This window comes from Plodia interpunctella, chromosome 19 (genome assembly GCF_027563975.2).
Source record: "Plodia interpunctella isolate USDA-ARS_2022_Savannah chromosome 19, ilPloInte3.2, whole genome shotgun sequence".
In the NCBI taxonomy this organism is placed as follows: domain Eukaryota; kingdom Metazoa; phylum Arthropoda; class Insecta; order Lepidoptera; family Pyralidae; genus Plodia; species Plodia interpunctella.
Window position 1 is genome coordinate 3,931,247 of NC_071312.1, and position 13,741 is coordinate 3,944,987.

The following is a 13,741-nucleotide window of genomic DNA, read 5'->3' on the forward strand; positions in this document are numbered from 1 at the left end:
GACCACTAAAAATAAATAAAATAATAAAATAAAAATTTTAAAGACACAATTTTTCTCACAGAATCGTCGGACCGCGGTTGGGGGGAATGGGGCGAGTGGTCGCCGTGCGGCAGCGGCGAGCGGGTGAGGCGGCGGTCGTGCGCCAGCGGCGCCTGCGTCGGCGCACAGATGCAGGTGGCCGGCTGCGACGACAACGACCTCGACAATGGTATGTTCAGTCCACTTAAACTTAATTTTCATTACGAAAACACTAGCTTAAAAATAGTTTTCTCTCTCAACTGCATGTTACCGGTTGCGTTCGGGGCTGTAAATCCGCTAAACCCGGAGCCAGTGTAAAAAAGTACCGTAAAATGTTAAAGATTCGGCTGTGATTTTACAATCGACCGCCTGCCTAACGTCAATTCTCCTTGGGAATGCTATTGTTGCCTTTCAGCTCCCTAGGCTGTGTGTCTCTCGTATGACATCCACGGTAGGATATATAGTGGTCCTAATCTAGGGCAAAACTACACGCCAAACTAGCCTGAAAATAGTTCCCTAATTCAACGTCAACATTTTCAATGCGATTAATTCTTCAATGATTTTGCGACACAGTCAGACAACGCGCGATGATTTTGGTAAAACTAAAACATGCAGCTATGTCGCTTTATAAACGAAACCATAAACTTGGTGTCGCGAAATTTTATGTAAAGATAAATTGTGTTTTAATGAATAAAAAAAATGTCAAATCTTGCTTACTAACTTCTTCTTCGTTCTGCCTCTCCATCCATTCACATCATTTAGACATATATTTAATATTTTATATTATACAGAATTATATGCCATGCCAGCCTACAGTCAGAACGTGGAGATGGCTTCGTTCGTGACCGCCAGAGACGATGGTTTGAGTGTGCCCAGCATTGTGGGATTCGCCGTGGCTTCCTTTGTTACCGGTATGTATTCATCTATATACACTAGCTGTTGCTTGCAGCTCCGACCCCGGATCATTAACTAAATCATTTTCAAATTTTGTCCCAATGGATTACCCATAGATAAAATATTTTGTTTATCTATGTGTTTAGCCATGACAGACAAAAACGACTTATGCATGTCTTAAATGTATTAGTTGACCTGATAATGTTGCTCCACCGTTTCAACTATCTTCACACCAAAAATCACATAGTCAATTATTCTGTATTGGCTTGAAAGAAGGACAAAAAAACAAACACCTTTTCACATTTGTAATACGCGTATGGACTACCAATTGCTCGCGGCTACTGAAAATTGTGTTTTTCGAAGAATTTTTCATGTTGGGATTTTTATTTAGAATATTATACAGAGATATAAAACTGTTAATAATACAGTACGACACCGCATGGATATGTAGTGAACTAAATGGGTGTATTTTCAGCTGTTTCATAGCTTTGAACATTAAACATACATATTAAATGTTATTATTATAATGTCAATAGATGGCGCTAGTGTAGCTTGTTTGCTGTATTTCTGAACATTTACACCTGTTTTATTATTAATTGAATATGAATAATTTTGAATGGTTATTTCTTTATTATAAAACTATTTTTAAAACATTTTGAGCACAAACAAATCATATATTTATTGTATTTAATGAATTACTTATAAAAATTTTAAAACGCGGTGTTAGAGTTTTTGCACTCCGTAAATATATAAAGATACGATTCGCCGCCATTGTTGTGTCTATTGAAAGGAGAGACGGTTAGCACTCCCCTTGACAAGGATGGAACACACAAATTGGTTAAGGCACAACTTGACCAACATTTTTTTAATCTTTTTACGATTTTATCTACAGTTTTTATTTAAAAGCTAAATGCTTTTGCCCGTGGCTTCGCCGTATTGCATCAAAGGCAGAGATGCTTTAATAAACATTTATTCATTATTTTTGATAATCTCGTAAATTATCAGGAATCAACATTTATTAGTTCTAGATTACAGCTAATATTAATACAATATTATTTTAACTAGCTATGTTGTCCCATTGCTGGACAACGCCAAAATTCTTCCACGCATACCATTTCACATCTCTCTCCTTGGCTAGTACTAAATAGTAACTTAATAATATCTATTTGAACTAGTATAGCGAGTAATTATTTATTTTCAGGTTGCCTGGTCTGTTTAGCGGTGGTGATATTCTTCCAACGCCGCGGCACTTACTTGCCGTGTCGCCGTCAACAGAGGGTGCCCTCCAGTCCGCACTACATCACAGCTAAGCCGAATAGCTACGTATCCGTACCGCTCAAGGAAGTAGTAAGTGTTTACATTGCACAGTTAAAATTACTCGTAACAATGACAGTTAATAAAATCAGTTCATGATACCTAATAAGTAAACTATTTAATCCCTTATCTTGTGCCCGGTTTTACAACACCCAATCTGCCTTTTTATAATGTAATGGGACGGGCATTTGTATGGAAATGTTCATCTCACGCTAACTCGTCGTTTTTAGTTCTCCTTGTTAGTTTAATTATAACATTTTGTTTCACTTTTGTGGCTATGTCAATAGCCGCTAGAAACCGCTAGAAACTTTAGAAACGTTTTCGAATTTTGATACATGTGTACGTGCTTTTGACTTAAAAATAATGTATATTGTATAAGTATATACATTGTACAAGCAATTTTTTTCATTTTGTGAATGCATGTTTTTAATTGGTAAAACCATCACATTATAATCTAAACGGCTGTTATATCTTAAATGTACATTATTTTACCCTCAGCCCCGGAAAGCGAAGCGTCAGCCATCGTTCACTGGCATTGGCGGCTCCAGCGGCATTCTGCTTTCAAAAAGCAACAATTTATCAAATGCTAACAACCACAACAACGCTATGACGACACCCAAACTATATCCTAAAGCCATAGCCAATGAGTATGACTCTATGGGCACTCTAAAAAGGCATTCTAATCAACCAAATAATAGGAGCAACCTGGATTTAGAAGAAGATAAGTTTTATTGATATTTCTGCGACGACTGAAATGGATAAGATAATATTTCCTCCTTGCTCCTTTATTAGTGGAGCCATATTTGAATTTATGACGCGTCGAAAATTGGTAGCTCGCCAAAACCTGACTGGTTGATTGCTATTCGTAAATGGTGATTCCGCTGTCTTGAGATGTAAATCCAAGAAATACAATAAACAATTTAAAATGTGAATTCATGGAAATGTTTCCGTGGTTCGATGTCATAAAATATACCAACTATTATTCAGATTGTACCCATTACATTTAAACTGATTTAAATCAAATAAGATAAAATTGACCTGTAATAATGGACAGGATTATGTTGTCACCATGTCTTAGTTCCATTTTTGGAATTTCAGATTCAGATTCAGATTCAGATTCAGATTCAGATTCAGATTCAGATTCATTTATTGCAATGTCACAAATAATGTAATAATTTTATGTATAAATAATGTAATGAATTTTGTAATATCGAAGTAAGAAATGAAAGTATTTTTTCTAATTTTTTAACAGGGCTTAGAAAAAGGAATGGTGATTATGTTGACTAAAACATAACTATACTTTTGTTTGTTTATTGTTGTTTAGATTTGATGTCCGTGACATCGAAAGACCTACTAAGGAATTTAAATTTATCGTAATGCAATATAAAAGATATTCTGTAGTAACGAAACGAATGTATGTTGATTATTTACGATATTATTCATTAAAAAGAACGCCTAAAATGTGTTTCGATAAAAAAAATATTTTTTTAAAATAATGAAAAAAGAAATGTTTCGTCCTTAATTGAATTTATTATAACTGAAATACGTTTTAAGCGTTCGTCGTTAAAATTTTATGAATAATATGTATTTCCTACGTTGAGTGAGCATATTGTATCGATGATATGAAGAATGTACTTACAAAAATGTGATTGTGTATTAGATAAGTAGGTAAAAATCCAGTGCCATTCTAAAATTTAGAATATTTTTTCTAAACTTAAGATATAAGAGGCATCGATATTTTTTGTATTAATTTAAAGAAACAAATAAATTAATTAAAGCCAAGAATGTGCCATGTAAATAGATTAAGATAATGTAAATAGATATTTTATATTAACATATATGATTTATGTATACAAAGTAATTCCATATGCCACATATACATATAGCAGTACAAAATAGGTGCCTTTGCCAGAATATTTACAAAAATATTTACGATAGATTTGACTATATTTTGTTGAATATTTTTCAACATATACGTGGCTCATGTTGAGTCGAAATTGTTATTTATGGACGGATGCTTTGGAGCGTAGACATGATAGTTACTAGAAGTGTGTGTACATTGTACAAACAATAAATTAAATGAAAAATAGGCGTTTATTTCAGGAACTTTTTATGTCGACCGTACACTTTGCTCATCATTTTGGAGTACATCTTGGGATTCTAAACGTTTCCTTTAACATTTCTGTGAAATGAGACCAATTGTGATTATTTATTTTTTATTATAAGTACCTATATATTTTCAAAATTACTAAAAAGTGGTTTTAACAGTTATTTCAAAAACGGATTAGTATATCAATTTAAAATATGTAGTTAGGTATAACGTGATTGACAAAAAAAACAACCAATGTGCTCCCAGTGATTATGATGTCTATGTAACTTTTTATATTTTTATATGTGTAAAATGATAATTGTTATATGGGAATAGATATAAGTAGACTGCCGGGAATAAGTGTGTGTGCGTTTCCTAGAATATTATAACATATCATTCCTATCTAACTTTCCAATTAAAGTTATAGTTATTTTAATATAATTTCAGACCATTGATTTTTGTTGCGCGTAATATTTTTTCTAAATATTTCTTATCAGACCTAAGCAGTTTGTTTGGAGTAATTAAGTAAAATTAAGTAATTTTTGGGGCATTCTTGTAATATTACTCTTTAAGTGATCTCAAATAATGAGTTCTTTTTTAAAGGACTTTGGCCCTAGATTCTTTATTATTAATTTCTTGCGCTAAAAGAGCAAATGCACAAATTCTAGTTTTTTTTTATTGTGCCTCTACTAGGCATGCACAATTTGTATTATATTGGAGGCTTTTTGTATACTCACCGATAGTATTTAATGTTTTGCTTTTCAATTTTTGTATGTTTGTACAAAATATCAAATTAATTTACATCATTTTGTACGAAAACTGTTTTTGTTGTAAAATCTAATGAAGTACCTATTTAAAATATGTAATGTCAAATTATTATTATGCTAATTTTCGTTATCATAATTGAGTGGATATGAATGTTGTATGTTATGGAATAATTGCAAAAGTGGAGTATCAATAAAGACTGTCTAATATATTTTGTTTTAATCACAAATTCAAAATTTCTTGATAGCGGTTATAATCGAGATTATTTTCTTATCAACCAAAAGAGGATGAAATCGGAGGTCGCCGAACCGAACTCGAAACAAAGACTTTGCTTCCGGACGGAGTATGCGTAGGTATATCTTGTCGATCGCGGAGATTCGAGACACAATAGATAACAATAGAACAGACACACTCAGAATTGCAGACAAATATCTGTCACAAGTACAAATATTTGTCCGCTGGGGGAATCGAACCCAAGATCTCCAGATAGCGAACGGGCATGATGACCACTACTACGCCGCGGAGTTCTTGATCTTGTAGAGGAGCATCTCAGTATGATCACATAAATTCACGGTGCGAATTTCAGCGCGAGTCTGTCTGTAGTCTTCCCACGATTCCTGCCCTAATTATTTACCATTCTACCATCAATCACCAACATGTTCACTTGTTCTTTCTAGAGATTTCGCCCCTCTTAGTATTCAGGTCGTGAGAACATTACTAGGCTGTAGGATGCGTAGGTGATATTCGTTAGTTAGACATGTTGACGTCGCCTACGTGGTTCAAATAGTAAATAAGCATCTCGTTAATCGTTATAGGGTTATGTGTTGTTTGGATATGGAACTGTTAATTTTACGAGAAAATATTTGATGAAATCTTCACTTCTTGAGATGTAAGTCCTTTGTACTAAATTTTTCAGTACCTGCTCAAACGTCTACAAAATAAACCCTTTTATACATTTGAATTATTACCTAAGCACCATATTTCGTCTCCACTTTCGCACGCTCGTGGTTTTACCTACAACACATAAATTTAAACACGTCACCGAAATCTATTCTACGCTGAAGAAGTCGCGGGTTAACAGCTAGTCTTCAAATCTATAGACTGCGAAATTCAAAAGCTGACCGTTGCAATAGCTGCCAACAACGACTACGAAACTTATGTTTCTCGAAGTGGCCTTCGGTACCATTTGGCTGTAAGGCACTCGGAAGTCAAACTTTAAGCTGATTTGCCGCGCTGGGAGCGAGCTCGACTAATTGTTGTGACATAAACACTGGGACGCGGAGTTATGTACGTAATTAACTATAGAAACAAACATATTTGTAACGGGTGTAATGTCATTGTACCTATCAATCATATACTGTACCTAGGTAAATGGATGAGAAGCTCGTAGAAATCCTATCAGAATTATAAACAAAATGCCGTAATAAAAAAAGTGTCCGGAAGCATTATTTTAGAAACACTAGGTAGCTAGCAATGTCCACCTGGCCCTGGCAGAAGAACCCAAGAAATGCTAGCTTGGTGTCGTCAAGGATGATATGCGTGCCAATGGTTTGACGACTAGGAATGCCGACGACCTTGCAAAGTGGAGACAAAAAGGAGAGGAAAGCGGAAAGAACCGGGAGTACAGAGATATACAATACTTATTTATATTAAATAAATGTAGAAACAAAAGCACCGAACTATCTTTATCAAACATAGCTTTTTTCAAAGTTGCTCCTATTAAACAAACTTGTAAATAATAGGTACTTAAATCCCTTGTCCCTTTTAAACGTGAAACAACGTTAAAGGTACCTATGTAATGTAATATTATTTAGTTTGCTGAGGATTCGAACGGAAATCCAAAGTTTAATTAACTTGTCTGTAGAATAATGGAATGAGTTTATACGAAACTGAATTGAGATATTGTGAAGTACCTATCTAACCTTTATTAAGAGACTAGATGTACACCGCGGTGCTACCCGGGTAATTACTTAAAAACATAGTTACGGTTTTATGCACTATATATGTACTTTATAAAGCGTTAATAGTGTTATTATTTTCAGGATAATCCACTAAATCCTTCCTTTTTCCTTTAAACTCGCACCACGATTGCGTAGGAGGTATTTTTGGTCGTAAATCTGCAACAATATTGAAAATTGGCGCGTTTTGCCTCCATTGGCAATGTTTGTATACCTTAGTTGTACCAGTAGCGCCATCTGCGCTGAGCTTTGCCTAATATGCTAATATTTGATTGATCAACCCCATGCAAAACCAAGCAAAACAGGCAACATTAGAAATTGGAATTTGGAATAGGTATGTAAATATTTTATTTTGTGTTTTCATGGTTATTCTCAATTTTTATAACGTATATTACTGTCGAAATTACATTAATAAATTGGCATGATAACGTAGGTATACTTAGATTCTTTTGTCTGCTTATCAGCAGTCAAGATTGCAATGGCAGCGAATTTGCGCACAGCTATTGCAGAAAATGCACCCCGGAATACGTATTCCGTGAGGTGACATATTTTGGAGTATAATAGTACCTAGCAAAAAAATAGGTGAAAAATAAATTGAAGCATCAAGCAAGGCAGTAATCAAAGGCAAGGCATCAAACTTTTCAACAAACTGATTCGGTTAACTTTTGCCTTCCGATTCAATTACTTTTCTTTTCGACCGTTGAACGTCGAGTTCATTAGCTTAATTACTACTCAAATTGAATTTCAGCCATCATAAAGATCAAGCTATGTTTATTTTACGAAACATCTACGGAAGTTCACAGTTTGAAAAATTAAAATGTCAGTTGTACAACTTTTGGATAATAGCAGCCAGCGTCGATTCTGACACGATGACAACGTCTCTGCTAAGATAAATAGAATTTTAAATCCATTCACCATAAAGTAGTTCTAAAAATTAACTGCAATCGGTATCTCTATGCCGTGGTTTCAATATTTCATGTTTGAAATCTATAGTAGGTACCTAAAGAATCGATTTACATGTTACGAGTAAATTTTTGATAATTTAATGCAGTTTCGCGGTTGATTAAACTTAATAATTAACAGCGTTAATTGCATCGTATAAATACTGAATACCAAGCAAAAATGTAATTTATTTTATAACGAATACACAACGAATACTTTTTTCGTATTTAGTACATTTGAGGTTGTGGATAGAGAAATTCATGAGGAAGACAGTTATTACGTAACTCCCACATCAGCGAAGCTGCGTTGCACAGCTGTATGTGGTGTTGTATGTAGTTGTAGTAATCGCCGAGCTCTCACCCAATAGAATTGACGATTGACGTCAAGCAGGCCTTAAGGGCAGATCAAAATATTAGTAGTATAGTTAGTGGGTACTGGGGTGATGTAATTTGCTATGCTTACACATATTATCAGTGTGTGGGGTGTTGTTGGATAGGTCTTTCAAAAATATTAAAGTTGTGTGAAGGCCGTGTTTGGATTTCGTAAACTGTTCGTAAATTAAGCTTTAAAGTGCCCATTTTCGTTAGAGTCATAAGTGTCCCTCTTCTACCAACGAAACGGCTGTTGTCAGGAATTCAAACGTTACGGCATTAGTACCCATATATAACGAAATTAGAAGTTAAACTATCGCATCAAGTTGGCTTTATAAGTTTACGAGTAATAGTTGACAAACTGCATTTTACTAAAAAACTTCGAACAACTGGTGGCATGGTACAGTCAACAGCACATCAAGTTACTCTGCATTAACTTCTAAGGCGCGGTAATAGCGGCTTGTTTGCAATGAATTTGGGTAGGTTGATGTGTTGTTGACTGTACGAATCTCTCTCAGTGAATCCGACTAGCACTTGTTCGTTTGTTGCTGTAAACTATGGAACCCTACTCTGCGTGCGTGTCCGACACGCACTTTATTGTGTAAATAAAAATTAAACTTAAAAGGTATATTAGTATTCTGTAACTAAAATGTCCTCATGGCTGGCGTGTAAGATAGCCTAAAAATGTACATCGTAAACAATTTTACTTCTTTCTGATGATGATCAGAAAGGCCCATAAAATAGCTAAAGTACATAAAGAACACCCAATTTTCCGCCAGGCGACTGTTTTATCGTCAGCCGGGTTTTCTAGTGAATGCTGATTAGGCAGATCTTCAACTTTGGCGATCAGCCAGAGGTACCTGACGTCGCGAAGTTATTTATTATCTAAGAATGCTAAAACTTTAGGAAATATGTAATTTCGTTACTTATTTTTCTTTCTACTTTCGTTAATTTTTCATTTAAACTTTTGTCATACCATTGCAGGCTTGGGTTGATTTTTAATGAAAAAAATATTTTGCATACATTTGACCAAACATTTGGTATGTTTATTTGTATGGTAACTTCCAAATGTTCGCTTGAAACGAGTTCACTAACTACTCACTAACACAATACTGTAGGCACATTGTAACGTCGGTTACATGAAATAAAAAAGGTTCGTGCTAAGTCCCGGTCATATATTATAATTATGTGTTCTATAATTACAATTTAGGAGATGAGAGAGAGATGAGAAAAACGTATATGAGAACCATAATATATCACAAAAAAATATTTCGATTACAATGAGCGCCGTTCCCGAAAACAAACACTCCAAAATTTACGTGAAAAACGAATAACGTATAAAAAAAACTGTTTGATAATAACTCGATTGGAGCCCTCGGGTGGAATGGATATCGTCGAACTGGGCCAAATAAACACACGTTTTTGTATCAACCCAATTTTGGAAAATATTTAGGTACCCATATATCTGCTTAATTGACTGGATTTTTAACCCCTGGCATAAACAGGGTGTTACAAAGTTTGTTGCGTCTGTGAATCCATATGTAGTTGTAGTTTTGGGGTATTGGGAGATATATTCATGTAGCGCTCAAAATTGATGTAGGTAACGATTTTGATAATACATTACCAAAAATTGTTATATACATATAAATTAAGTATATTTTCAACAAGATTTTGTTTGAAATTTTACGGCACTAGTGTGATTCGACGTTTTAAGTTATAGGTGTCGACTTCAACTATGTTGAAAAACGTCGTTGATCGACTTGGCTTTATTGTTGCGCTCCGCTTCGCGTCGCGCGAAATTTTTGCCTCTTATTTTATGCATAGATCCAACATATTTCTATATAAAATGTGTGAAGACCCACTATGTTGGTTTCCAAGTACTCTAAAATAAATACACGTACTTGTCTGATGGAGCACCGGTACAGTGATTAAGAGCCCGAAGGCGCCTCGAGCGGTAAGTAATGAAATGCTCCTTGATTTATGTGAAACGAGCTGAAAATATGGTCGGCACTTTCTCTTGGAATAATGGCCGAAGATAACGAAAGATATCTTGATGACATACGCATACGATTTCGTTGTCGTATACTTTTCCAATAAGTACGATATTTATATTATTCTATTCTAGAAATAAGGTTACCAATTTTATTTTTTATTAAAAATTACATAGGGTATAAGCAATGAATATTGAACAGAATGTTACAATAACATTGAGTTCTTTGATGTTTTATGGATAGATTTCGAAAATATATCAATTACTTGTCCATTGAATTTTCTGTTGAATAATAATCACTTGAATATCAACTGTGATCATGAATAAAAGACAAGTATAAATTGAAATATAAGTACTAGGTATATGTTTGCTCAAAGATTTCACAAAAAATATATTTGGAATTTTTTTTCTCAATTTCGTAATCCTAAATTATATTACAAGAGTTTTGGAAAGTATACAACATTTCAGGCACTACAAGATGCTTTTTTACCGGATTTCCACCCAGACTTAATCCACAGAGACTTACAGTGTATTCTTTGTATAATAGGTTAGCATACAAAGAGTTAGGTAAATCCAACAGGTTTTCACGGTCTAGAAAAGCCGCTTTTTTCGTAGCTGCCATACCTTTTCACAATACAGAATACAACAACACTACAACCACTCAGCCAGAAAATGTGTTTTCCGGTATAAAACGGTATTACACGTTACGTATGTACAGTCTGCCATAGATAAATCTGACCCCCTAAGGGATGGTGTTGTTTAAATCGCGGGGGGTCAGATTTCTCTGCGGCAGACTGTACTTACAAATAATTGTATATTTCATATTACACAAGGTTTGTCAAAAGATAAAATTCTAGAGAGTCTTTTAGGATAATCAAAGATTGCGCACATTAACAAATAATCAAGAATTTATAACATCTAATCCCGAAACATTTTTGTATTTTTTTTTACTTAACAAAAGTTAAATCTAAGTTAAGGTAAGTGCGATACATATATGGTTACTCTTAGGTAAGTGTAATCACCGACGACTGCCTGCATCTAGGATCATCCTACACCTTGGTCCAGGCACTTCAATATTTAACCGTAACTTATGTTACGGTTAAATATTGGTAAATCTTTGTGCACATCATAGGTATACAGTATGCACCGAAGCCAGATCTAAGTTCGATAGAAAGTGCTTTGAAAGCTTTCATTGAATCTAGATCTACTACGTCTCGTCTAGACGCTCGCCTCGATATAGCTTTTATTATAATATGTCTCATATAAGTTGTTAGTACACATGCGTCACATAATGTTATTCTACCTTCGCTAAATTATGTCATATTATTGAATTTCGAGAAGTATGCCTAAAGAATGCCAATTTTTGGAAATATTATGGAGGCTTGTGTATAACAATGGAAGTGAACCGCAAAAGCCATATTACCAGCTTATCTATTCTGGTAACTTTAAGCCAGAATTTGCTTTCCAATTGTATCCCTAAATGTCACGCAGTAAGAACTACTATTGAGACACGATAATGACTTAACGTTAGTAAAATCGACACCCAGATAGATATTATCTTAATGACCATAACGTTTAGCCTAGACGTGCGAGGTGCAGTTTCCTCGTATCAGTTGTCTATAAGATACTCTTTGATTTATGTACCTACTGTAATGTATCTTGTTATAAGCAATGAAGTTATTTCGAACAAACAAACAGAACAGTATTCAATCATCATATAATTTGTACACTTTATTTTTTTTATGTTGAATTTAGTCGGCGCAGTAGATTCCGATTTAAGTAAATTTTACGTAGCAATAGCATTTTATTTTATCTAAGTTAAAAATAATGAATGTAGCCAAAGTAATACATTTATATAGGTAATAACATATATACATTGTTTTAGTTTTAAGAGAAAAATCTAATTACGTTATAGAGCAACACTGTCTTCCGCCGGAAGTCCGCGTGTTTGCCGTCCTAAGCATATACTCGTAGTTACATTCACGATCGGGCAACATTAGTCCAATATTTATCTTTCACATTAATCCGTTGCTCCATGTTGACGTGAAAGACGGACAAACAAACCCACAAATACTTTCACATTTAAAATATTATTATGGACTAGCGGCCCGTTCCGGCTTCGCTCGAGTAAACCCATAATAAATTATACACCTAAAACCTCTTCAAGAATCACACAATCTATTGGTGAAAACCGTACAAAAATCCGTTCGGAAGTTTTTCAGTTTATCGCGTTCATACAGATAGTTAGACAGAGCTTATTATATAACGTGTAAGACAAGTTTATTTGTTAGACAAATTAAAAAAACCCCGACTTTCAATATTCATTTCGCTACAATTTTTTAACGGTTGAACCGATTTTCATGAAACATGGCTAAGACTCGGGATAACTTTACTCGTTATCCCGAGATAAAATTATCTCACTCGGGATAAAATTATCTATGACAAAAAAAAACTAAACGAAAATCGGTTCAACCGTTTGGGAGCTTTAGGACACAGACAGATACGTTAAACGTATAACACCCCTCTTTTTGCATCGGGGGTTAAAAATTAAGATATTAACTATATTCAAATTATAGAGTTGCGTCGCTGACCTAGGACATCGGGTTACTACGATCGGCCGGTGTCCGATTCAAGTGATGTTAAATAAATTACTGACCCGTGTTGTAGGCTCTTATGGTTTATTTATAGGTAGTTAAATCTTGCCCAGGGCAAAAGGTCATATTGTCTCACTATTCACATTAAATGGGATCAGTATAACAGATATACCTCAATATAACTACAATAGCGGTGTGCTCACAAATTAGTCCCATTGTGTTTCAGTAAATAATTTGGATTTTACCTGAGCTTCCGATAAAATAGCACCTAAAAGAACCCTGTTTACATAGCTGCATTACTAAACCTTTTTTATCAACCTTGAGAACTGCTATGTCGCCTTTTACGACGCGACAAAACGCGTTAAACCCATACAATTTTGCTTTTACCGATTAATTATTAATTTACGAGACACACCACTCAAAACCACTTTGTGAATATTACATGTAACATACTAGCCATAGCTGAAAGTGGCTGAATTCTCATCGATCACGTGACATCGTAGCGGGTCTACGGCAGTCGCGCGGCGGTCGTAGCTCGTAGCGCCGGCTCGTAGCGACCTCTACGAGCGCAGACTTCGGAAAGTGGCTGTGTGGTGTCAGTGACTTTTTGGGAGTTTCCGGGCGCGAAATTGTGAGTAAATTTAATTAAATTCAGAATAATTTTATTCGTATTATTCATTTTAATTCTGATAATATTTTTGTTGCGTATTTTTTTTAATAAATGCTGTCTGTAAAGAGATTATTGTATATTTTGAGCACCTATGGAAAAATGTGCTTCAATTTATTTATTATTCTAAGAATAGAAA

The 13,741-nt window shown here is 34.7% G+C and overlaps 2 protein-coding genes and 1 non-coding gene across 4 annotated transcripts in view; all 3 read left to right on the plus strand.

The window, feature by feature from the left end:
• Sema5c (Semaphorin 5c) overlaps positions 1-5,289 on the plus strand; it is a 30,266-nt gene extending 24,977 nt beyond the window's left edge. Inside the window, exons 17-20 of the mRNA XM_053759565.2 lie at positions 62-208; positions 810-929; positions 2,114-2,259; positions 2,725-5,289. Of these exons, the coding sequence (XP_053615540.1) occupies positions 62-208; positions 810-929; positions 2,114-2,259; positions 2,725-2,961 (650 nt within the window). The 3' untranslated portion in view covers positions 2,962-5,289. The remainder of the gene's footprint in view (positions 1-61; positions 209-809; positions 930-2,113; positions 2,260-2,724) is intronic.
• On the plus strand, positions 1,689-1,779 carry LOC128678508 (U6atac minor spliceosomal RNA). Its single transcript, XR_008405647.1, has one exon. It is a non-coding gene; the product is annotated as a U6atac minor spliceosomal RNA (small nuclear RNA).
• An 8,166-nt stretch (positions 5,290-13,455) lies between the features above and the next one.
• The window catches only part of LOC128678370 (atrial natriuretic peptide receptor 2-like), a 37,881-nt gene continuing 37,595 nt past the window's right edge, over positions 13,456-13,741 (plus strand). Inside the window, exon 1 of one of the 2 annotated variants that reach the window (XM_053759852.1) lies at positions 13,456-13,566. The gene's annotated coding sequence lies outside the window, so the exon portion shown is untranslated. The remainder of the gene's footprint in view (positions 13,567-13,741) is intronic. The other variant, XM_053759853.1, reaches the window with a different exon arrangement.